Consider the following 24,694-nt stretch of genomic DNA (forward strand, 5'->3'; position numbering starts at 1 on the left):
ACCCCGTGTGTGCGAATACACAAAACGCACTCTTTCTTCTTCTCGTTCTCTATCTCTTTTTGCCACACACGTAGAACGGAGAAAAAGAAAATAAGCCTGAGCAAGGAGGATAAATTGATTTTTGCTGGTTTCTTTTTTACTTTAAACATTTTTTAAAATTGATGATGATGTTGGTTTTTCTATAAATTTCTTGTCAATTTTTAGAAACTTGGCTCAACGAATATGTCGACCACCACTGTCCAAATGCCATCTGGAGTGAACTCGCAAAGAATTGCGGCGCCTGATTCAGAGGCTTTGGTGAGTTTTTCTTTTATAGTTTTTGTTGGAAAGCATAGCTCGCTTAAAACAAAATGTTTTGAGCTGACAAATATACCAAAATGTAGATCTCGGCGAGATCCATGTCACTGATTTACTACAGACCTAGAATGGCTTTTTTGGCACCTTTACCCGGCCCGCGGCACATTTAGAACTCGGTAGTAGGTCACGGACATATAACTTGCCGAGATCTACATTTTGGTATTTTTCAGTTCACAAAACTCAATTTGAAGCAGTATGTAAACTAATACAGAATGATCTAGCAATAATTTGAAATCTCACAACATTCGAGTTACTGTATTACAATTTTGAAAAAGAAGAATAGATTTTTGTAGTCAACCGTTCAATCCTCAAAATCTCATTGAACTATTATAAAACCTGTCAAAAACCTGTCAAAAACCCCGTTCCTTCCTTCCAGACCACCTCCACCCTCGTCGACGACATGTTCCGCACATTCGAAGAGGAGAACTCACGTCTCCGGGCTCTTCTGAAAGAACAGAAGAAGTTCCGTGACGTCAGTGACCAGCTCATCGAGAGCAACAAACAGATCCGGAGAGACATCAATTCCCTACGGGTCGAGCTGGCCCTCGCGGAACAGTCGAAAATGGTTCCCACGGTCAAGAGATTCTTGGTTGGTAATTGGAATGCGGTATGCGATACGTGCAATGCTGGTAAGTGGTTTTTAGGGTTTTTAGTCATCTAGAAACCGTTTAGAACAAAGTGGAAGAAATAGCATAATTTTCTATTTTTCAGTTGACCGCTGGTTCTCGGAGATCGAGGAACCGATCGGCTGGATGGCCTGTGCCGGACTATTCGCCGCAATGACTGCTGTGGCTGTTGTCAGAGAGATCAATCGGAGCGGCTATTAATTTTTCGTATAATTTTCTGAATAATTTTCAAAACCTGTAAATTCTTTTTTATGTAACATCTCGCTTGATCTGTTAATACAATTCTCAGGGATTTCAATAAACAAATTATTTTTCAATCTGATTTCTTTTCATGTCGATTTGTTGGAAGCATAGTTTGTTTTTTTTCGAATAGTGAATTTCCTCACGAAAAAATGAGACAAGAAAAATCATTATCATTCCAATTCAGAATCCTAAAAAAACTTGAACTGATTGGGGTACTGTACTGACGTTTTGGTAGAAATGTAGGGAGGTTGGATCTTGATTGGGAATCAAAACTAAAAACGAAAAAAATCAAACTGAAACTATATGATAACAAAAATCTGGTAAGAAACTTTGGAAAACCCAAAAAACGGTTTGTTCTCAACTTTGATCAGTTATAACTATGAATTTTCGAAAAATTTCAAAAAAAAATCGGGTCGGACCGAACGGTGCAGTAACGCTTTGGAACTGTTGCGTTTTGGAACTGCTACGCTTTGGAACTGCTACGCTTTGGAACTGTAACGTTTTGGAACTCCTTTAGCCTTAGAGCGCGATTGCATTTTCCACTCAAATTGGTGATTTCAAGCCATATTTTAAATATTTTTTTTCTCAATTTCTATCAAACAAAGTAAAAATACCAACTCCTTTGATAGAAAATGAAAAAAAAATTTAAAATATGGCTAAAAATCTCCAATTTGAGTGGAAAATGCAAGCGCGCTCTAAGGCTAAAGGAGTTCCAAAACGCAACAATTCCAAAGCGTTACTGCACCGACCGAACTTTCTCTCAGTCCGGTCAGCCCGGATTCAAACTTTAAAAAAATGTCAGGAAAATTTCTGGCAATTCAGATTAAAAGTTCCTTAATTATATTACACATTCACCTTTTGATTGAATTTTCAATTCTTAGATCAAAAACTAAAATTTTTCGAATAAAAAATAAAAAATTCAAATTTTTTGAACTAGTTTCAGGAGCGGACCGTGACAAGTCTGGCCGCCGTTTCCTGTACCAATAAATTTCGAAGTTCAAAAGTTTCACACATGTATAAACTCTCAATTAAAAAAAGAGACACAATTTCATCAGAATTTTCTTGAGCGGAAACAAAACATGAGTATACAATTATTAGAAACTTCTTGTGCGGGAACAGAGACTGAGTGCATAAAAATCGATTATCTGGCGAAGAGAAGAAGGGTTCCGATGACGGGGAGACCAAACTTGTACATCCAACTGATCGTTTTGGCGGAGAAATAGATGGTAAATGCTGGAAGAATGTCTTGTTTTCATGATGGATCAATTATAAAAGCTTACCATTCTTCACAAATAGTGGGAAAACTGGAATCCGCTTCATCCAATTGTTCCAAAATTGTCTCTTCTGAACTTTCACAACTTCATTCGGAACTTTTTCGATTTTTTCGATGAGTTGAGAGAATTCTTTTTTTCGCTCCAAGTGATGCAATTCGGTTTGTTTCGTTTGTTTCGCGAACAATCCTTGAATATAGTCCCTGAGTATCCGAATATCTTCGTTGCTCGCTGGAGTCGACTTCTCCCTTTTCTCGAATTTCAATTTCAGTGATTCCACAATTTTCTCGTGTTCGGCTCTTGAAATCGAGTCGGATTTTGTCGAATTCGAAGTGGAACGGCCGATTTTTGACTTGAACTTATTCAACAAAGTATTATAATCATCTCTGCTCATGAATTTTGAAGTCGTCTGTGTTTTGAAATCGTTGAATGCATTTTTCAGCTTGGAAGCCTGAAAATTATCAACATAAAGCTGTAATTTTTTAGATTTATATTCTGCAAAACGTCAAAAAGTACTAAAACAAGACCTAAAGAATATTGTTCACCGAGAACCTCAGTCTTTAAAGCCTACATTTCCATCTAAACAAGTTTCATTCAGTTTACAGCCGAAAAATCTTATTTCACTTCTATTTTTTAAGAAATTCATGCTTTTTAACAGAGAAAACGATAAAAACTAGGTGAAATACGACCACAATGCGTTATTCTTAACGATAGACACGTTTCATTGCAGCTTTTTCGGGATTTCTTGTCAAATCGTTGCGCACGAAGTTAAATACTCTTCTAAAACAAAGCTACTTCTGACATTTATTATATCTTTTTCTTACCTGAAATTGTTCTTCTTGCCAACGTTTGTGTAATTCTGTTGTGTACTTCTGTTTGCATGCTGTTTTTACATTATCGAATCCATTTTGTAATTGGGATACCTGAAAAATGATATCTTCGGTAGCTTTTAATTAGCATATGGATTTCTGCTGTTTTGACCTGCTCTACTCTTCTAACGTGTTCTCTCGCCGTGATTTATTAGCAAATTTCAGAAGAAAAATCTCATATTTTGTGTGAATATTGCCTGGATATGATGGGAAAACCTACCGTTCGTTGAAAATTGTTTTGAACATTTCGATTTATTTAGATCATTTTCATGGTTTTTAGAGAAATAATGATTTTTAAACAAAAAATCAACAATCGCTGTTCAGTCACAAAAAACTCAATACAACTATAAATTGCACTTTTTGAGAATTTTTACTGAACAAAACAGAAAAACGTGCAATTTCATCAGGGAAATGCATTTTTCGATGATTTCTCTATATGAGATTTTCTCGCTGTAAAATTGATTTTCTGAAATAGTTTAGAAATCTGTCAATAGTTTATTAGAAGGATAGTTCAAATTTTAAACTTTTTCCAGCAGAAATCGAATCCGAACGTCGACACGCTAAGAAAAGAAACACGCAAGAAGAGTAGAGCTCCTCTGACCACCAGAAATCTGAAATAATAACTATTTTACCTACCGTCTCTTTCATTTTCGCCGCCGCCACGTCACGACTTGGGGCCATCTTAGTCATTTTTGTTATTCCATCGGATAGTTTCTTTTTCAGTGAATTTGAGAGCATTTTCTGAAAATATCAATGTTGGAAGGGTTCTGTATACTTGGAAGCAGAAAGGTGATACACGGCCGCACTGGGTAACAGCCACTGGGTAACAGCGATGAACCTCGCGAAAACGCGCTCCGTTGATACGAGAGCCGCGTCGCCTCGAACGGAAAAAGCCGCGATGCGGCGGACGGCGCTGGACGCTATGAGAAATCTGCTTTTTCCACTGAAAACATAATAGAAACGTGTCTGTTTTGAAGAAAAAAAAGTCAAAATCAATTAGAATTACATTTTCCTGTTTCAGGAAACACCATTTTGAATGTACAGACTTTGAAAAATGCGAGAAAGACAAAGAATTTTTAGGAGATTTTAGACACGGAAAACTGTGAGAATACTAATAGCTGGTGGCGTTTACAACAAAAAACTTTCGAATAACATCAATTTTATTAAAATAGTAAAACAAAAACAAAGAAAAATTAGAGAAATAATGAAAAATTTACACTGAATTTCGAAGAAGCGTTGTTGGTGTGAAGTTGCGCCGAAGATTCGCAATTTCAGCTGCTGTCAAGACGTAGAAGTAGAAACCTGAATGTTTTATTCATGAATCTACGGGAAAACTGTCTAAACGGAAAAAATACGTGGAAAAAATAACCTGAAATGTTCGCCTTGACTTGTTCATTGATAATGTCCTCTTTTCGCTGCATTAGTTGACTGAAAAACGATTTTTTCGGTTCTGTAATAATATTTCGAACGAAAAACAAAGTAAATGTACGAAAAGTCGGTTTTAAACAAGAAAAAATGAAGAAAATTGAGCTTTTTTGACGAAAAAACGAGCTTCGCGGCTTATCACTTGAAGGGAGCCGCGACGCGCACGCAACGCATCTCTCTCGGTGTCGATTTACGAGATTGAATTGAGGTTCATCGCTGTTACCCAGCCGCGGCCGTGCACGACAATGAAACAGAAAAAAATAGAGCTAAAAATGCGCCTAGTCACGTTTTTAGGCAGATTTTCAGCAAATGGAGGGAACATTGCATTAGTTTTGAGAGTTTTCAGCTAAATATTGATCGAAACGAATACGTAGCACCGGAAATGTGAAGTTTTCAGCTGAAAATGATAATTTGAGCCGAAAATAAAACCCAAAAGAAGTTTCGCCAGCAATGAACAAAGTTTTGAGATAAAACTTTTGAATTTTGAAATCAAAACGTTAAAATTGGGCGATTTAATGTATTTTCGTGATGAATAATTGAATTAGAACAAATTAAAATGAAAACCGTGCACATATTCGTCTCAGAGAACACATTTTTTTCTCTACAAACAATTTTTAAAGTAAAATAACGAAAATTCGAACTGAAAAACAATTATTCGTGTTAGAAAAATACTTGTGGTGCTGATTGATATTATAATTAAATTAAAATCTGAATCAATACACAAAAAACGAAGCTTCGACTTGTGAAATACAACAGGGGTGTGCGGACAGGAAAATTTCGGAATTTCGGACACTAAAAAATGTCCGAGTTTCTAAATTTCGGAATTTCGGAATCTCGGAATTGTCCGAATTTCAAATTTTCGGACTTTCGGAATCTCGGACTATTCCGAATTTCGGATTTTCGGAATTTCGGAATTTCGGAATATTCCGATTTTCGGATTTTCGGACATTCGGAATGTCGGAATATTCCGATTTTCGCACTTTCGGAATTTTTTTTCAACAGACTGTCCCATTTACCCATATCGAATGCTGAAAACCGTTTTTTTGTTTAAAAAAACACTGCGAAAAGACGTTAATTTTAAAAAAAACCGCCTGAAAACTGCGGAAAAAAATTTGTTCGAGACCCGTCATGAAAAGTGCGCATGCGCCTTTAATACAGTACTTTCTCTTCCATTCCGAAAATTTTTTTCGGAATATTCCGATCGGAATTTCATTCCGAAATTTTTTTTTCGGAATATTCCGATCGGAATATCATTCCGAAATTTTTTTTTCGGAATATTCCGATCGGAATTTCGTTCCGAATTTTTTTTTTCGGAATATTCCGATCGGAATTCCGTTCCGAAAATGAGCCGATTTTCGGAATTTTTCGGAATTCCGAATTCCGTTCCGCACACCCCTGAAATACAATTTTTGGACAATAAACGAAACTCTGAGTGAAGAAAATGTGTCAAAGCAGTTCGGAGAACATTAAGATGAAAAGGAAAATCAATTATGCACTGAAAAACGGTAATTCGAAGAAAAAGGTCACTAAATTTAAAGTTTTAATTCGTTTTTTACATGAAAAAAGAGCAAAAATGAGAGAATCACGGCCTGCTGCGATTGAAAAAAAGTCGGAGAAATCGCGCGTTTCTTTTCCCTCTCTCGCTGCGCACACTCTCTCGCCGCCACTACAGTAAAATGGAATGAGACGTTTCTGAGTCCGTTTTTCACTGTTTTTCAGAATTTCATATCGAAAAAAGTTTAAACATGGTTGAAGGAAGGCATTTTGAATATTTTCTCACATAAATTTTCTCAAATTTTCAGTAGGAAACATGAAATTTTTACTTTGATCCATTGGAGATCATTGTCGATCTATGATTACATCAAAGTATAAATATTTGGTTCGAAACCATCGAGGAATATTAGAAAATAAGGTTGCCTAGCCCCTTAAACATAAAAAATGTATTCAGTTAATCGAACAAGTATCTCAGTGAGGAGGCACTAGTGAGGTGTTGAGAGGAAGACAGAGAAAAAGTTTGAGGCGATTGTACAGGCTCCGGAACTGAGAAAAAGTTTTGAAACTTTGTGTATAAACAGATCAATCCTTTTACTTTAATTTTCTAGTTGGTCGTTTTTTGATGCGGGTCTTCCCTGGACTGTTGTACTTCACTGAACATAACTGAATATCTATGCGCTACAGTAAGCCAGGGAGGGGTCCTAGGAAAAAAGTGACCAACTAAGAAAATGATATGATAGGTTTGAACATTCTACTCACAAATTTGCATGTTTACCGGTCTGTTTTCGAGCTCAGGGCAAGTTGTGGAAGTGAGAAACGACTATTTCTCAATACATTTTCGCGGTTTAGGAAGTTAGAAAATTTTTGGGCGCTGTCAGTTTTGGTGCTAACAAAATATTTTTTTTGGAAAGGATCCGGAAAGACTTTCTTCTGAATATGAGCGTAATTCTTATTAAGTTTTGTATAAATCTTTGACATTGGACATCCGGAATTCAGGACAAACAGACACACAGACAGAAAGTTTAGTTTTGTTACGCCATATCAAAGCACGGATAAGACAAAAAAGAAAAAGAGAATTGTAAAATTGACTAAAATACTGAAAAAAACGCCTCAAATATTATCAAAAAATCTCTGAAAAAGTTTTGTTTTGCTTTTTATTCAATTTCAAATTCCATGAGATCGATAAAACAACTCCTCCAAAAGTTTCCGCAATTCGAAATTCAGTGATGAGGACTATTGTACATGTAATAACTTTGAGAGCACATCCCGCCATGATCAGTTGTCTTATCATTTTGAAATTTACCGATCTTATAAAACTGACCCTTATCTTCATTTTTGTAGTTGACAACTTTTTTGTACGGACACAAGAAATTATTTTGTCGATATGTAACTTGCTAGGAAGTGTCCGTACAAAAAAGTTGTTAACTACATAAATGAAGAACTAGGTGTATTCTATAAGTTACAGTAAGATTTTGAATTTTTTAAATTTAGTTTTTAAAATTGTTTCTATTCCAAAAAATAGTTTCCCTCAGCTTTCCCTGTGTGATGGCCGCATTCTACCGTACTCTCATTTTCTACCGTATACCTCTTTTTTCGTTGTGAGACCTAAAGAAAAAAGACGCGTCGTTCATCATCATCTAGTCTGTCTTACTCATTCATTTCACTCTGTGTACGTTCAGTCTCCCCCCGTTTTTCTCTCTCATTCCCTCTCTTTTCCCGCAGACGACACTATTTCAAATGTCATTTTCTCCCTCCCTCTCCCCCATTCTCCCGCCGATTCCCCCCTCTTTTCGCGCTGGCCTAGAATTTATGTGTTGCGAAAGTTAGTCCTCGGCACTTTTTTTTCTATGGAATAAGTTGAAATTGGGGTTGTCTGTTGGTTAATCATTTCGAAAACTATTTTTCAATTTTCTGAAAAATTTTAAACATTTTTTAAAAACTATTTTTCGCAATTTTTCCTCTGAAACTCCCTTTTCCTTCATATTTCACCCCTTTTCGGACAGTGGCCTAGAAAATAAACTTTCGCAAAAACTAGTCCCTCTTTATCGAGTGATTCAGAGACACCCACAGTTTTTTTTTGTTGATTCATCCAGTTTTAGTCCGAGAATAAAATTCATTTCCGTCAAAAATTCCAAAAAAAAAATCCAAATTCCAATATTTTTTCCAAAAGTCCAGAATTTTTATACAAAAATCTTTTTTTAGACTCCAATTTGTTTTCCAAAATTCCAAAAAAAAAAGTTGAGATGTATTTTCTCATAAATTTAGAAAATTTTCCTTATTTTCAGATTCTTGACCTAAAAACCATCTTTCCAAAATCTAGTCCATCTAATTTATTGAGTGACTCTCAGTTCTTCTTACTATCTCTACCACCCTCTTTCCTCTCTTCCATGTGGCCGTGGCCTAGAAAACCAACCCTGTAAAAACTAGTCCCCCAGAAATTTTGTATTTATTCTGTTTGTTTTTTAATCGAATTTTTATATTTTAGACCAAGTTTTCTTACGGTTTTCTATGTTTTTTCGTTGAAAATTCAAAAAAATTATTCAAATTTTCAGAGATGTCATACAGCACTCGCCGCAGCACTTCAAAGACCGCTCCAGTCGAAGAGCCAGTCGAAGAAAAGAAGAAAGATCAAGAGATGGAATCGGAGGATGAGAAGGAAGTCGTCGAATTGGAGGACGAAGACGACGAGGATTCAACGCCACCAGTACTCCAGTTGGAGTCTCCAACTCAGGAGGAAAAGAAAGATGAAAAGAAAAAAGAAGAGGCATCCGATCTGGCGACCGTACTTCGAAACTGCTTCGGATCGCTGATGGATAAGAAAAAGAAAAAGGATAAGGAAGAGGATGTGACAGATCCATTCCCAAAGGATGTCGGTAAGTGATGGGAATTTATTAAAGGAGAGTAAAATGTTATAGAAGTGATATAATTTCCGACTTTCTCACTTTTCAGTTGAAAATTACAAACTTTGAGAATGTGCCCCGGAGCTACCAAATGTCGTATTATATCAATTTTGATTGAGTTTTGTAGATTAAAAATAGCACTTCATTTTTGTAGTTGATAGGTTTTATGTACGGTTTTTTTTTCTAGAGAGTTCGAATCCATCAAAACTTCAATAGTTTGCTTTTTAAAAAGGATAGCACGTAACTTTGCTGAACTGTAACTTTCCAGGGAGCTTTCTCACAAAAAAGTTGTCAACAACAAAAATACAGCTCTTGTTTTGATCTTCATTTTTATAGTTGACAACTTTTTTGTACGGACACTCCCTAGAGAGTTATGGTTATTTTAAGGAGATAGCTCAAAAATCACTCTATTTTGCACTGAAATGGGATGATTTGAGGAAGAAATTACTTTGTCGATACGTAACTTGCTAGGGAGTGCAAAATGAAGATCAAAACTTTAGATTTATTTTTGTAGTTGACACTGTTTTTCTATGGTCTTTCTCTAGAGAGCGATCCATCAAAACATGATTTTGCTCTTCAAAAAAATATTTTTTTAGTGAGAAATATTTTTGCTGAACTGTAACTTTCCAAGGAGCTCTCTCACAAAAAAGTTGTCAACTACAAAAATAAAGCTATAGTTTTGATCTACAATCCCCATATTCATACTTGTCAAGGCCCGGCTCGAAAGTCCTGGTACTTGGCGCCAAAGTTTAAATTTCAAATTTTTTCGAATTTTTTGAATTTTTTTCGCGAAAAAGTCAAATTTTCGACTATCTTTCAGAAATAGAAACACATCTGAAAAATCATCAAAAAAGTTCAAATTTCCAATGAAAAATGTGAAAAAAGGTTCATTTTTTGAAGCCCGAGCCTTGACAAGTATGCCAAGATTCAAAATTATGTACAGCATCTGGTTGAAGATTCATCTGTTTCCAACTCTTCCATTTTTCAGATCCACTCGCCCTGCTCAACAAACAGCAGGCAGGTCCATCCCGCGCCGCTCAGATTGCCCACGCTGCGAAAGTTGGAAAAGGACCACAACGTCACCTCCAACCGCGCTCCTACCCGGTCCCGATTGCCCCGGCTCGATTCGTCGTGGGCTCCAACACCACCAAGGGACCCGCGCGTCTTCTGGAAAACCGGAAGAGGGAGATGGGGTTGGCTGGATTGAGACCACCACCAATGGTCGTCAAGAAGGCCACCCCGTTGGCGACCTATAATGGAGGTCAACCGGGACAAAAGTTCGGAAGACCGTCGACGTCTTCTGGCTCTTCCGGAGACTCGGTGTCTCCAAGATCGTCCCCACCAGCCATCGTCGACATTCAAAAAATGTTGGGTGCAACGCCACCGGTGAAACTGGAGATGAAAAGAGACGGATGCCACGAGAGCGAGAAGAAGAAGGAGTTCGAAGAGCTCCAAAAGGAAACATTGTCTCGAGTCACCAAAGACTCGAGCAATCACACCGTGCTCCTTGGTGAGTTAGAGGATCCTACGTTATCATATTTATTTCATTTTTTCAGGGACGATGGTGCTCAATGGACTGAACCAGCTCAAGGAGCGCGGCGGAGAGGACTACCGCGCCTTCTCAAAGGAGGTTTTTGGGCTGCTCCAGAAGTACAAGATCCAATAGAAGAGATAATTTTAGTCCCCCCCCCCCACCCGTTTCCTGATCTCCGTTTGTTCACCATCTCTACCGTAATCTCTTCTTTCTTTGTTTTTTCTTTCCATCCATCTCTAATTCATCTCGATTGTAAACCCATCCCATCCATTCCTCTCCTCTTCTGTCTCTCATATTTTTTATACGATTCCCCATGACTTTTCATGTTATAGGCACACAATCTGCTTCGATTACCTATTTTCGTGTTTTATTTACATTTCACTTCCTCTTTCTTTTTTTTTGTTAATATTTCAAAACATTAATAAAGTAATAATCTTGAAAATCGAGAAAAACTGTTTTTTTTGATTGCAGAGATGAGAAAAACTGGCGCTTCTTAGCAGAAAACGACCAATTTAGAGAGCATGTCCTGAAATGGCTAATTGTCTGAAATTATCAGTTTTTTTACGACTTGTAGATAAAAACTAGAACTCCATTTTGGTAGTTGTCAACTTTTTTATGCAGACACTTCCTGAAGAGTTACAGTACCGACCAAATTAATCTCATATTTTGCCTTTTTCAGTTTGAAAATGCCTAACGTTGAGAACGTGTTCTAGTAAAAAAAATTCCCACAAAGTAAATTTTTAATGTATTGCACAGATCAAAACTACAGCTTCATTTTTGTAGTTGTCAACTTTTTTGTAGGAACACTTCCTGAAGAGTTATGGCCATTCAAGCTGGTCACACGTAGCGGGTCAATTTGTGGGAGGACTTACTTTGATGAGTCGGAACTTCCTAGGAGGGTCTCTTACAAAAAAGTTGTCAACCACAAAAATGAAGCTGTAGTTTTGATCTATAAATGACATATATTTTCAACATTTTCGGATAATATGAGGAGACAGGATGCACTTTAAAAAACCGACTACCGTAAAACCTGTAATTGAGGCGCACCTAGCGGTACCTGTTCGCAGCGGTATATCTCGGTTCCTAAAGGAAATATCAAAAAACTGATACCAAAATATAGCCTAATATTCATAAAATATTTCTTCAGTTGAAACAATTTTCACATCTTTAAAGATAGCCGAGATAGGACGCACCAAACTCTTCCTCGCGGGAGTTTTTTTTTAATTTCTGAGAACAGAAATTGTCGCATTTTTATAACCATTTGAGATGTTGGAGTTAGCGGTAAGGTTTGATTTAACCTGTTAAAGTGTTTGTAGCCTTTATTTAGTCTGAAGATCAGCCTTTAACATACTTTATGCGAACTTCGCCCCTGAATTGTTAGCCACAATTTTGTCGGTCTTCCCTTCATTGGTAAGACACTACGACTTCCAGAAAACAAGTCGATTTGAAACCAAATCCTCCAATTAGCAACTCAAATGTTTTCCCCATATCATGCTTATCAAGGCCTAGCTCGGCATGGCCCGGATTTAAAAAAATCTATTTTTCCTATTTTTTTTGTCATTTTTTTCAATTTTCCATCGAAAATGTGAACATTTTTTATGCTTTTTCGAAATTTGTGCTAAAAAAGGAAGATGAGAAGAGAAAAGGAGTCGATTCAAGACATACGGGATGTGTGGGCCGAACATTGCATGGTAAAAATGCAAGTTCTACAGCGCCAAAACAAAATGAAGAGAAGAGAAAAGGAGTCGACATTGTACATTCAAGTCATTCGAGGTGCGTGGAGGAATCTTCCGTTTAAACGTGTACTAAGGTCATTTCTGATTTCATAAATAAAGTATGTGTGTTTGTGAGTTTTTTTTCATATCAAAAGAATGTTTCATTCGGTTTGAAATCCGCTGAAAGCGATCACAGGTGAGTTTGGGCATTTCTGTGCCCTTGGAGCATACTAGAAATTTCACTTTGAAAATGTTGGTTTTTCAGGTTTTTATTGTTATTTTTTCTTTCATTCTTGTAGCATTCCCATCAATTTTTAGTTATTTAATATCAAATTCATTTAAAAAAGAAAAAATTCGCCCCTAAATTGTCGGCCACGATTTTGGCGGTCTTACCTTCATTGGTAAGCCACTTCGACGTCCAGAAAGAGAGACAAGTCAAAACCAAATCCTTCTATTAACAACTCAGATGTTTGCACACCCTTCCCACCACGTCATAATTGCCGCACTCAACGTTAACATCTGCTGCCACCATGCAGAAGACGTATCGACTCATCTGTTCTCCTCTCCATTTTCCTTTCTACGTCATTTGCGAGTCTACCTGTTTGCCATACCGCCTTTCTTTTCTTGCCTAGTATAACACAAAACACCTCTTCACTTTTCAGAATCTCCGAATCTCCACGATGGCTATGACTGGAGAAGTTCAACTTCCACTACCAGCCGATGTCCTCGTCGCCATCGCCGAAGGAGAAGAAAAGAAGCTCAAGTCAAAGATACAGCGCCAGAAAAGAAATATAAGAGAAGAAAAAGAGTCAATTCAAGACACTCTGGATGCGTGGGCTGGACTCGTCATGACAGTTTATTTGGTTTCTTTTGTTTGGATCGTCCTCTGTTTCATGGAGGAGAAGCGTTATGTGAAGTGAATAAATAATTCCTCTGTAATTTGTTTTTTTTCATTGTTAAGTTATATCCAGAATTATCACGCCCAGTCCTATGTTAAGAATGGGGTCTCGTAACCACGTATTGCAGGAGGTCATCATTAGCGCAGATGTGCCTCCAATTTTAATCGGTTCTTCCCACAAACCTCCTCCGTCCAGCTCTCGTCGACGTCTTCCCTCATTCTCCTCCAAACGTTTTGCACAATCTGTCGTATTTTTCCTCTCCTCTCTCCAACCTATTCCCTCTTTTATTGATTAGTACATCTTCCAATCATCTTAGTTTCAAGAAATATTCGTCATGCCCACCGAGGAAATCCTCCAACGCCTTGACGAGACTCAAAGCATCATCGAGACGAGAAACACGATGCTCGTGAAGAAGATCCGCACCGAGAAGCGGAAGAATGATTTGAGAAGGCTCGCCATCGAGGATCACGATCGGGATGCGTTAATTGGACGCTTGATGATAATGATTATATTTGTTTGGATTGTCCTCTGTTTACTTCATAAGACGTGAATAAATGTTTTCTCTGAATTTGTTTTTTATTCATAGTTAAATTATCAAGATTCATCACATCTAGTCCTAATGGATATTAGATACAATGCGGGCGGGACAACGGAACCTCGTAGCCACGTCACCAGTAGCGCATACGAGACTCAGAATCTAATCGGATCTTCCCACAACCCTCCTCCGCCCAGCCCTCGTCAACGTCTTCCCTCATTCTCCTCCAAACGTTTTGACCGATCTGTCGTATTTTTCTCCACGTTTCCAGAAATGTCCGTCATGTCCACCGAGGAAGCCCTCCAACGGCTTGACGAGGCTGAGATCGTCATCAAGGAGAGCAACACGACGCTCGTGAAGAAGATTCGCACCGAGAAGCGGAAGAATGAACTGAGAAGGCTTGCCATCAGGGAACAAGAGGAAGAAGAGGACGAGTTCAGGGACTTTAGTCGGGATGCGTGGGTTGCGCTCTTCATGATACTGTATTTAGCTGTTTTTGTTAACTTCTGTTTAATTCTTAAGAAGTGAATAAATATTTCCTCTGTAATTTGTTTTTTATTCATAGTTAAATTATCAAGATTCATCACAACTAGTCCTAATGGATATTAGATATGATGCGGGCGGGACCACGGAGCCTCGTAGCCATGTACTGTAAGAGGTCATCAATTAGCACATACGAGCCTCAGAATCTAATCGGATCTTCCCACAACCCCTCGGCGTTTCCCGCCCAGCCCTCGTCGACGTCTTCCTTCATTCTTCTCCAAACGTTTTGTACGATCAGTCATGTTTCTTCTATCATCTCTCCAACCTATTCCCTTATTTATTGATTAGTGCATCTACAAAGTATCTAAATTTCCAGAAATGTCCGTCATGCTCACCGAGGAAGCCCTTCAACGCCTTGACGAGGCTGAAAACGTCATCGAGACGAGCAACACGATGCTCGCGGACAAGATCCGCACCCAGAAGCAGAAGAATGGCTTGAGAAGGCTCGCCATCAGGGACCAACGGGAAAAGGACGAGCAGTTTGCCGAGGCCGCCATCAGCATCTTTGGGGCCGCAATCATTATGATAACATTTGCTGCGATCTTCGTTTTTGTCAAATATTGATTGTCTGTATTTTTCCGAAACTAAAAAAAAGTAAATATTTTTCAAATTGTGTGCGAAATTGAGAGACTCAGAGAAAAAGAGACATTTCTCAAAGGCATTTCGGTGGAGCGCAGTTGTAAGAACCATGCCGAGCTAATACTGTAAGAGGTCACTATTAGCACAAAAGATCCTCAGAATCTAATCGGATCTTCCCACAACCCCTCGGCGTTTCCCGCCCAGCTCTCGTCGACGTTTCCTTACCAGTCCACCTCATTTCATTCCCCTCCGAATGTTTTGTACGATCTCTCTTCACTGTATTCCTTTTATTATTGATTAGTTCATCTTCTAAACTTTCAGGAATGTCCGTCGTCAGATCAACCGAGGAAGCCCTCCAACGCCTTGACGAGGCTGAAAACGTCATCGACACGAGCAACATGATGCTCCTGGACAAGATCCGCACCCAGAAGCGGAAGAATGGCTGGAGAAGGCTCGCCAGGGACCAAGAGGAAAAGGACGAGCAGTTCGCTGAGGCCGTCATCAGCATCATCTGGGTCATAATCGTCATGCTAGCTCTTGGTGTCAGCTTTGTTGTTCTCAAATATTGATTGTCTGTTTTTTAATACTCAATAAACTTGTGACTCAAACTTTCGTGTTCTGTTATTCACATACTCTCACAAAAAGTAGTCATCATTACTGCATTTGCCCGCGATAAATCCGATTCAAATCTTGAGCAAGAATCGATATTGTACCGTCGGCTCGCTATGGCCCTTTTTTCTGTGCACACACCTCTACGTCACCGTCTTCATATGACGATTGTCCCATAGGCAGAATTCGTCAGATCAGCTCATTCCATCAGCTCGCCTGTCCCTCATCGTCACGGAGAACAGATGTTTTATGACAAGATAAATGAACAATTAGGCCGATCGTATTATTTCTTTGAATTGGAATGAAGGATTAGTATAGTGCTAGAAAATTCAGATGGAGACAGGAGGGAAGTGTTAATAGAAGGATATTATTGAAGGTGAGATGGTGGGAACCAACAGGATCGGAGAAGAGGGATTAGTGAAATCGGGAGAAATTTTAAATCTAATCCAAACAGAGTTCTTTTACTTTCGATAATTAACTGAATTTCATTAAAACCACTCCGAGGATCCCAAGCATGACTTTTCAAGCATCTGACCATTCTTTTTGTGCATCCGACCATCCGGATGTCATTCTATGCACCCGACCGTCCGGATGTCTGTCTGTTGATCCGACCGTCTGGATGTCTGTCTTTTCATCCGACCGTCCATATCTCTGTCTGTGTATCCGAGGGTCCGTATCTCTGTCTGTGTATCCGAGGGTCCGGATGTCTGTCTATGCACCCGAGCGTCCGGATGTCTGTCTGTGAATCCGAGCATCTGGATGTCTGCCTGTTCATCCGACCGTCCGTATGTCTGTCTGTACATTCGAGCATCCGTATGTCTGTCTGTGCATCCCAGAGTCCGGATGTCGGTCTGTGCATCTGACCGTCCGGATGTCTGCATGTGCATCCGACCCTCCACTCATACATTGATTTTTCTCCTGTCCTCCATTTTTGCTTGTAGCAATGTCTCTGGGGAAAATAAAATCTACACGATCTCAATTCTCCCAATGACGTCTGTCAAGAAGACCTCCTTTTTGTTTACTCATCCATTGATTTTTTCCAATTTTACTGTTTTTTTTCCAAAAACTCTCTTTACAGAATGGGTAACTTGCACTCCAACATCACCCAGCGAATCCAACAATTCGAGTTTTTCGACAAAAACTGGTTCTCCGGAATCATCGGAAGACTACGAAGACTTCGGGAGGAAATCGTAGAAAGGGCTTACGCCCTCGTACGGAATTTCCAATTTCAACAAGAGCCTGCTCATCGTCACATTGCCTCTACTGGAACCGGAGGACCGGTGACTAGAAGCAGAAGCAGAAGCAACGTGGCAATCGAGAATCCATCAGACTTTGGTGTGCTTCAGGACAGAATCGAGGTTTATAATAACAATGAGATGAAATTGGTTTATTTTGTGTGTGTTGTCAATTTGCTCGTGTTGGCTTTTCTGTTCAATTGGGTTTTTATTTGAAGAAAAAAGCTAATCGAATAAATCGTTCTTTTAAATCTTTTATCGTGTTTCAGTTTTCTATACCAATAAGACATCGCACATTTCTGCAAGAGCAAAGCACACAAATTGAAAACCATCGTCTGCACAACTTTATTCATTTTGATCACTAGGGTTATCCAGAAGAGTAATAATCAGTTCTTTTAAACTTCTTCTCATTTTGTATAATAATAACAAATAATTATAATAGAATGTAAATTACAGTACCCCTCCAAAGGTTATCAACTTTGGCTGTTTCCTATGAATGAGGATCAAGTTTGTTAGTGTATTTTGGTGTCACCTGATTGTCCGATAAATTCAATTTTGTATGGGTTGGAAAGAGCAAAAATAGCACATCATTTTTGTAGTTGGCGATTTTTTTGTAGGGATACAACCATGAAAGTTACAGATAATCAAAGTAATTTTTCCCTGAATCCGAAACTTTGAAATTTCGGAGTTTTTCCTTTGACAACCTGTAACTTTCATGATAGTGTCCCTACAAAAAAAGATCAACCACAAAAATGGTGTGCTATTTTTGCACTCTCCAACCCATACAAAATAAAACTTGCCGGACAATTAGGTGACACCGAAATACACTCTCAAACTTTTATTTTCCTGTGCTATTCGGAACAATGACTTAAGTACCGTTAGAGCTGCTTGTCACCTTGGATTCCTTCATCAGCTGAAAATAAGATTAATTTTTGCTAATTTTCCAAAAAACTTACTTCAATCTTTGCTTTGATACCCAAAAAATTTTTAACCGTGTTCCGGTATTGAGTAGAAATTGCGAAGCATATCGGAAAATGAGTGATGGTAGTGGCGGAGGAAATGACAATGGTCACTAGCATCATGTTGAACGCTTCACTACTGGAAATTGAAAAAAAGATTTTGAATAAATTGAATTCCAAAACTTATCTCACCTACAAATATTGTTTTGACAAAGAGCTTGATGCACGTACAAAACTCCTAGAGGGAGCACAGAAATCATATAGGAAATCGCCATGCAGATGACTAATCTCGTAGTCATATTAGATCTGAAATCAGCGGATTTTCATTGTGAGACAAGTGAGGTATCTTACTGTTGCTGATTTTTCCCTGAAAACATCCTTTCCCGATTTGTTGCAAATTTATGCAATTGTCTGATCAAAATGAAAGTAAACACAGGGAAAATTATAGCTGGAATGATCTGAAACATGCTCAGATGAGTATAAAAATTGAGTTATATGTAGCAATTCACTTTTGACAGAACGCCATCCACAACCAAATAAATTTTAGACAATAGAGAACTCTGCCAAGAGGACAAATCTGACGCTATCTGTCCGTAAACTGGCCTTGTATAGTTTTCCGAAAAGAGACCTTGACATCTGTAATAGAAATGTTCAGAATCATCCTATCTTGTCAACATGCTACTAACGCCAATGCTCTTGGTGTCCAATCACTTATGAATCCTACTGTAGATCGTAAATGATAACATAGAGAGATAAGAGAGCTGAATAGAAAGACAACAAGACAAGTTTTCCAGCCAAATGATTGCCGAGAGATGTCACCGAACCTGGAAGATCAAGAGGTCAAGTTAGTACAGTACCGCTCAAAACGCTCAGCTTTGACTGTTTTCTGTGGAAAATGACCCACTTTGACAGTGTATTTCGGTGTCACTTGATTGTCCGATCAATTTTATTTTGTATGGGTTGTACAGAGAAAAAATAGCACATCATTTTTGTAGTTGACCATTATTTTGTAGGGACACTACCAAGAAAGTTAGAGATACATACATATTCAAAGCCATTTCTTCCGACTGATTTCAGGGCATATTAGCGAAACTTCGGAGCTTTTCAATTTGAAAGCCTGTAACTTTCAAGATAGTGTCCCTACAAAAAAATGGTCAACTACAAAAATAATGTGTTATTTCTGCTCTGTCCAACCCATACAAAATAAAATTTGTCGGACAATCAGGTAACACCGAAATACATTGTCAACGTTGGTATTTTTCCACTAAAAACAGCCAACGTTTGAGCGATACTATAAAAGACGGTTTAACAGTCAAAAACCTGAAACCCCCAAGTCCAAACCAAATGTGTACTTACTTCTTCGAAGCATTTCCAGTTGGATTTCTCAATACAATAACTCGAATCACAGCCATAGATGCACCCAAGAAAGCACTACACCTATTGAAATCATCTTGAAATGAGTTTGCTGTCCAAGACAAAACTACGGTCATGTAAGAATCGGGAACCCAGCTGAAAAGAGTACTTGGCATTATCTAAAACTTTTTATCATTACCACGGACTGTATAGAATCTTGTTCCTGACGAATTTCCAAACGGAATGAAATGAAATATAGAGATTACATATAGCTATCCCAATCATTATAACATTTGTAGAGGAGGTTCTCATTGATTTTTGAAGCAATATTGTCAAATGGACGGAATTAGTTATGAAGGAAACCATTGATATGTAAGGGTCTGTGGACATTAAGTTTATGAGCCATCTTCTGAAATTCAAATAGTTGAGGAAAAATCCATCTAAAAAAGAACTCACGGCATTCCAGCAGACATTGTTTAAGATATACGTTTCAATAGTTCTCAAAAAATAGAAATTGACTTTAATTAGGTTGACACCTATTCCTGATTGGATTTTCAATCTTTTTCAAGGTTTTGGTTATTCTTGCAAGTTACTTTTTAATTGGTTAAAGACCAATGAGATTAGAACATTTGGGAGCAGGCAGATGTGTCTGTCTGTTTGAATGTCTTTCCTTACTTTCTTTCTAATTAGTTCAATGGATCTAGTTTTTGTATTCGATCACGGGGTCTGGAAGTGAGTACTGAAATTAAACGCGTTCCACTTTATTTGAAGGGAAATTCAAATTGTAATGTTTTCAATTCAGCCTTTTACACTGGCTTTTGATACGCAGCTTAATCGACCACTTTTTGAGCCAATTTATTTCAGTTTTCCCCATTTTTGGTCAGTTTTTTTGACTGTCGCGCGTCTTCGCTAAAATTTTCGCTTATTTCAGCGGAGCGCGGTTGACTCACTTCCAGACACCATCATCAAAGTTGTTTTGTTATAATTTCAGTACGTCTAACAATAATTGGTCTAAGTTCAAAAAATTACATGCTTCATACCTTATCATTATGTCTAAAAATTTTACTTCAAAACTTCTATTTTTCATTCCAATTTCTTTTTCCTCCACATGGTTTTCGTGTTGAATATCACAAATGATGATGATTTGGTAGTTTTCGAATGTGATTCCTCCTATGATCCTTGGATTGAAATTCTAAAATGCATACTTCAAATTTCCTATCTTATACCTGGAGGTAAGTGTGTCCAGTGTTCTCCAGACATTTTTACTTTCAGCTTATCTCAATTTCAATCTATTCAACTGATTGTTTCGTAAGTTTCCTTATGATTTTCTGTGACATAATCAGTCGATTCATTATGTACGTACCGCCCCTTTGTCCGATATTATCCCCATATTTCTTTGGTCCCCAAATATTCTTCAAGGGTGTTATGATTGTGGTGAATCACTCGAAAACTTGCAAATTTATAATTCAATCTTTGCTGGTTTTGAATCGAATGACATGTGTAATGTATCCAACTTCTCATATCAAAATGTGGATGAAGCGAATGAAATGGTTGATGGTCTTGATCTTTGTGACACCAGCGGCTACTGATTGGAACCTAGTTATTTCAAGAGTTTACATGCAACCATTGTTCGGTGGATTTGCTTCTGAATACACGAGAAAAGTTCCATGGGTTTGTTGTTGACATCTACAGTACTTGTCTAAGGCCCTGAAGTCAGTTCGGAGATATGGGACGCATCTTATATCATTGGAAATTAGGAAAAACGCTGATACTAAATGTATATTCCGTGGGTTTGACCTCGTTTTTCTTGAATACCAGGCCTTCAGTGCTCAAACTGAATATATATTTAGTATCTGCGTTTTTCCAGCTTTTGAAAAATATTGGTCAGATCACAAAACTCCAAACTGACTCCATGAGCTTCCCTAGTAAAGGTTATGGAATTTGACTGTTTTCAGTGAAAAATGACCAACTTTGACAGTGTGTCATGGTAATTCTGATTGTCCCATCAAGTAGATCTTTAATGAATCGTACAGATTAAAAGTAGAGCTTCATTTTTGTAGTTGACAACTTTTTTGTACGGGCACTCCCTAGAGAGTAATGATCATTTTAAGGGGGCAGCTCCAAAATCACTCTATTTTGCACTGAAATGGATCGATTTGAGGGGGAAATTACTCTGCCGATATGTAACTTGTTAGCAAGTGGCCGTACAGTAAAGTTGTAAACTACAAAAATGAAGCTCTACTTTTGATCTGTATAATTCATTAAAAGTTTTTTTTGGTGAGACAATCAGTGATACCGTAACACTTTCTCAAATTTAGTAATTTTCATCTGAAAGACCAAACTGTACCTCTTACTGCACGGTCCTGTACTCTAGACTGTTCAGAACTGTTTCCAGGCCAAACAATCTCGTTTCCAATTGTTTTTCATCTCCGTTGCATTATTCTTCACTATCACCTGCTATTCATACACTCTCCACTCCCTTATAACCCTTCCCAACCGGATCATAACTGCAGAAAAAACTTTAACGATAGCAACCGCCTATGTATCCATCGGATATGTGGTTCTCGCTGGAATGCAATTTTTCTTTGCCTTTTTCCCTTATCTACTTAGCGATGCATTCTACGCAATCTCTACACTTGCATATGACTTTTTGAATGTTGGGTAAATAAAGGAAATTGTGAAATTGAAGCATTTGAAGGAAAGTTTATTTCAGGAGCCCCGTCATTATGATAATGGTGACTGAAAGTTTAAGACACCATGTATTCAGATCGAAATCTGCTACACAACAAAATCAGAATTCAGGAGATCATGTGTTCTTGGTGGTGAGCAGTCGCAGGTTGGTTTCTACAGTACTGCTCAAAAGGTTATCAACAGTGATCATTTTCAGTGGAAAATGCCCAACTTTAACAGTGTATTTCAGTGTCACCTGATTGCCCAGTGAATTTTATTTTGTACGCGCTGAGCAGAGCAAAAATAGCACATCATTTTTGTATTTTTTTTTGTATTGCACTATCATGAAAGTTACATGTAATCAAAGCCATTTCTCCCTGTAGCCGACAAATTCAAATTCATGTTGGCGAAATTATGAAGATTTTCACTTTAACAACCTGTAACTTTCAAGAAAGTGACAACACAAATTATGTGCTATTTTTGCTCTGCTCAGCGCGTACAAAATAAAATTCACTGGGCAATCAGGTGACACTGAAATACACTGTTAAAGTTGGGCATTTTCCACTGAAAACAGCCAAACGATAACTTTTTGAGCGGTACTGTAGCTTTATTTGAGAATTGAAAGTAAATTTTCCGATTTCAGTATATCTTGAAATTTTTATCGTACAATGGAGTCTTCTTTTCGGTCGAAGACACAGAATGAGTAATTCGTCAATTCCATATGTGGCTTTTTCAGCTGAAATTTATAAACTTTTATACTTGAACTTCTCGAATCTCATTCACCTTCTCCCCTTTCCCTATAATTTCCAACAACAATTCCTTTTTAGTTCTACTTGATTAAACAAGCCCGCGCCAATTTTATCAAAGAGAACATTTATTATCACGAACGAAATATTTACAAAATTGTAGGTATCGTTCAAATCGAATTACTAATCATAATTAAAGTTGTTTTGTTAAAAATTTCGGACATAATTGATCTAAGTTTTAAAAATTACATGCTTCACACCTTATCTTTATGCCTAAAAATTTTACTTCAAAAAATTCTATTTTTCATTCCACTCTCTATTTCCTCCACATGGTTTTCGTGTTGAATATCACAAATGATGATGATTTGGTAGTTTTCGAATGTGATTCCTCCTATGATCCTTGGATTGAAATTCTAAAATATATCCTTCAAATTTCCTATCTTATACCTGGAGGTGAGTGTGCCCAATTTTCCAGACGTTTTTTTTCTTTCAGCTTATCTCAATTTCATTTTATTATTCACAATATGGTTCAAACATCGGGACACCTACCTTACAAGTCCGTTTTTTGTAATCTATTCAACAGATTGTTTCGTAAGTTTCCTTATGATTTTCTGTGACATAATCAGTCGATTCATTATGTACGTACCGCCCCTTTGTCCGATATTATCCCCATATTTCTTTGGTCCCCAAATATTCTTCAAGGGTGTTATGATTGTGGTGAATCACTCGAAAACTTGCAAATTTATAATTCAATCTTTGCTGGTTTTGAATCGAATGACATGTGTAATGTATCCAACTTCTCATATCAAAATGTGGATGAAGCGAATGAAATGGTTGATGGTCTTGATCTTTGTGACACCAGCGGCTACTGATTGGAACCTAGTTATTTCAAGAGTTTACATGCAACCATTGTTCGGTGGATTTGCTTCTGAATACACGAGAAAAGTTCCATGGGTTTGTTGTTGACATCTACAGTACTTGTCTAAGGCCCTGAAGTCAGTTCGGAGATATGGGACGCATCATATATCATTGGAAATTAGGAAAAACGCTGATACTAAATGTATATTCCGTGGGTTTGACCTCGTTTTTCTTGAATACCAGGCCTCCAGTGCTCAAACTGAATATATATTTAGTATCAGCGTTTTCCCAGCTTTTGAAAAATATTGGTCAGATCACAAAACTCCAAACTGACTCCATGAGCTTCCCTAGTAAAGGTTATGGAATTTGACTGTTTTCAGTGAAAAATGACCAACTTTGACAGTGTGTCATGGTAATTCTGATTGTCCCATCAAGTAGATCTTTAATGAATCGTACAGATTAAAAGTAGAGCTTCATTTTTGTAGTTGACAACTTTTTTGTACGGACATTCTCTAAAGAGTTATGGTCATTTTAAGGGGACAGCTCCAAAATCACTCTATTTTGTACTGAAATGGGTCGATTTGAGGGAGAAATTACTTTGTCGATATGTATCTTGCTAGGAAGTGCTCGTACAAAAAAGTTGTAAACTACAAAAATGAAGCTCTACTTTTGATCTGTATAATTCATTAAAAGTTTTTTTTTGGTGAGACAATCAGTGATACCGTAACACTCTCTCAAATTTAGTAAGTTTCATCTGAAAGACCAAACTGTACCTCTTACTGCACGGTCCTGTACTCTAGACTGTTCAGAACTTTTTCCAGGCCAAACAATCTCGTTTCCAATTGTTTTTCATCTCCGTTGCATTATTCTTCACTATCACCTGCTACTCATACACCCTCCACTCCCTTATTACCCTTCCCCACCGTATCATAACTGCAGAAAGAACTTTAACAATAGCCACCGCCTATGTATCCATCGGATATGTGGTTCTCGCTGGAATGCAATTTTTCTTTGCCTTTTTCCCTTATCTACTTAGCGATGCATTCTACGCAATCTCTACACTTGCATATGACTTTTTGAATGTTGGGAGCCCCGTGATTATGATAGTGGTGACTGAAAGTTTGAGACACCATGTATTCAGATCGAAACCTGCTGAACAAGAAAATCAGAGTCACGTGTTCACGGTGATCAAGAGTCGCAGGTTGGTTTCTTATTTGAGAATTAAAACTAAATTTTCTGGTTTCAGTGTATCTTGAAATATTTATCACACAATG

General features: G+C 37.8%; 9 protein-coding genes across 9 annotated transcripts; 7 read left to right on the plus strand and 2 right to left on the minus strand.

Annotated features, from left to right (window-relative positions):
* Nucleotides 1–222: 222 nt before the first annotated feature.
* GCK72_007068 (uncharacterized protein) lies at nucleotides 223–1,184 on the plus strand (the record flags this gene model as incomplete). The annotated part of the gene is made up of 3 exons (XM_003099873.2): nucleotides 223–297; nucleotides 734–986; nucleotides 1,069–1,184. 3 exons carry the CDS (start codon nucleotides 223–225, stop codon nucleotides 1,182–1,184), a joined length of 444 nt encoding a protein of 147 aa, XP_003099921.2.
* Nucleotides 1,185–2,367: 1,183 nt separating this feature from the next.
* On the minus strand, nucleotides 2,368–4,104 carry GCK72_007069 (uncharacterized protein; the record flags this gene model as incomplete). Its single annotated transcript, XM_003099841.2, has 4 exons — nucleotides 2,368–2,459; nucleotides 2,507–2,948; nucleotides 3,322–3,420; nucleotides 4,003–4,104. 4 exons carry the CDS (start codon nucleotides 4,102–4,104, stop codon nucleotides 2,368–2,370), a joined length of 735 nt encoding a protein of 244 aa, XP_003099889.2.
* A 4,735-nt stretch (nucleotides 4,105–8,839) lies between these two features.
* On the plus strand, nucleotides 8,840–10,851 carry GCK72_007070 (uncharacterized protein; the record flags this gene model as incomplete). The annotated part of the gene is made up of 3 exons (XM_003099825.2): nucleotides 8,840–9,158; nucleotides 10,174–10,695; nucleotides 10,742–10,851. 3 exons carry the CDS (start codon nucleotides 8,840–8,842, stop codon nucleotides 10,849–10,851), a joined length of 951 nt encoding a protein of 316 aa, XP_003099873.2.
* A 1,134-nt stretch (nucleotides 10,852–11,985) lies between these two features.
* GCK72_007071 (uncharacterized protein) lies at nucleotides 11,986–13,354 on the plus strand (the record flags this gene model as incomplete). The annotated part of the gene is made up of 2 exons (XM_003099877.2): nucleotides 11,986–12,000; nucleotides 13,097–13,354. 2 exons carry the CDS (start codon nucleotides 11,986–11,988, stop codon nucleotides 13,352–13,354), a joined length of 273 nt encoding a protein of 90 aa, XP_003099925.2.
* A 313-nt stretch (nucleotides 13,355–13,667) lies between these two features.
* On the plus strand, nucleotides 13,668–14,975 carry GCK72_007072 (uncharacterized protein; the record flags this gene model as incomplete). Its single annotated transcript, XM_003099812.2, has 3 exons — nucleotides 13,668–13,879; nucleotides 13,964–14,316; nucleotides 14,728–14,975. The coding sequence occupies 3 exons, from the start codon at nucleotides 13,668–13,670 to the stop codon at nucleotides 14,973–14,975; spliced, it is 813 nt and encodes a 270-aa protein (XP_003099860.2).
* A 338-nt stretch (nucleotides 14,976–15,313) lies between these two features.
* GCK72_007073 (uncharacterized protein) lies at nucleotides 15,314–15,559 on the plus strand (the record flags this gene model as incomplete). The annotated part of the gene is made up of 1 exon (XM_003099843.2): nucleotides 15,314–15,559. One exon carries the CDS (start codon nucleotides 15,314–15,316, stop codon nucleotides 15,557–15,559), a length of 246 nt encoding a protein of 81 aa, XP_003099891.2.
* A 1,119-nt stretch (nucleotides 15,560–16,678) lies between these two features.
* Nucleotides 16,679–17,050, plus strand: GCK72_007074 (uncharacterized protein; the record flags this gene model as incomplete). The annotated part of the gene is made up of 1 exon (XM_053725967.1): nucleotides 16,679–17,050. One exon carries the CDS (start codon nucleotides 16,679–16,681, stop codon nucleotides 17,048–17,050), a length of 372 nt encoding a protein of 123 aa, XP_053590161.1.
* Nucleotides 17,051–17,702: 652 nt separating this feature from the next.
* Nucleotides 17,703–18,092, minus strand: GCK72_007075 (uncharacterized protein; the record flags this gene model as incomplete). The annotated part of the gene is made up of 3 exons (XM_053725968.1): nucleotides 17,703–17,747; nucleotides 17,791–17,932; nucleotides 17,986–18,092. 3 exons carry the CDS (start codon nucleotides 18,090–18,092, stop codon nucleotides 17,703–17,705), a joined length of 294 nt encoding a protein of 97 aa, XP_053590162.1.
* A 2,581-nt stretch (nucleotides 18,093–20,673) lies between these two features.
* GCK72_007076 (uncharacterized protein) lies at nucleotides 20,674–24,676 on the plus strand (the record flags this gene model as incomplete). Its single annotated transcript, XM_053725969.1, has 6 exons — nucleotides 20,674–20,817; nucleotides 21,542–21,807; nucleotides 21,860–21,968; nucleotides 23,265–23,516; nucleotides 24,242–24,621; nucleotides 24,667–24,676. 6 exons carry the CDS (start codon nucleotides 20,674–20,676, stop codon nucleotides 24,674–24,676), a joined length of 1,161 nt encoding a protein of 386 aa, XP_053590163.1.
* Between the last annotated feature and the right edge of the window lie 18 nt (nucleotides 24,677–24,694).

Source organism: Caenorhabditis remanei, chromosome II, assembly GCF_010183535.1.
Source record: "Caenorhabditis remanei strain PX506 chromosome II, whole genome shotgun sequence".
NCBI classification, from domain to species: domain Eukaryota; kingdom Metazoa; phylum Nematoda; class Chromadorea; order Rhabditida; family Rhabditidae; genus Caenorhabditis; species Caenorhabditis remanei.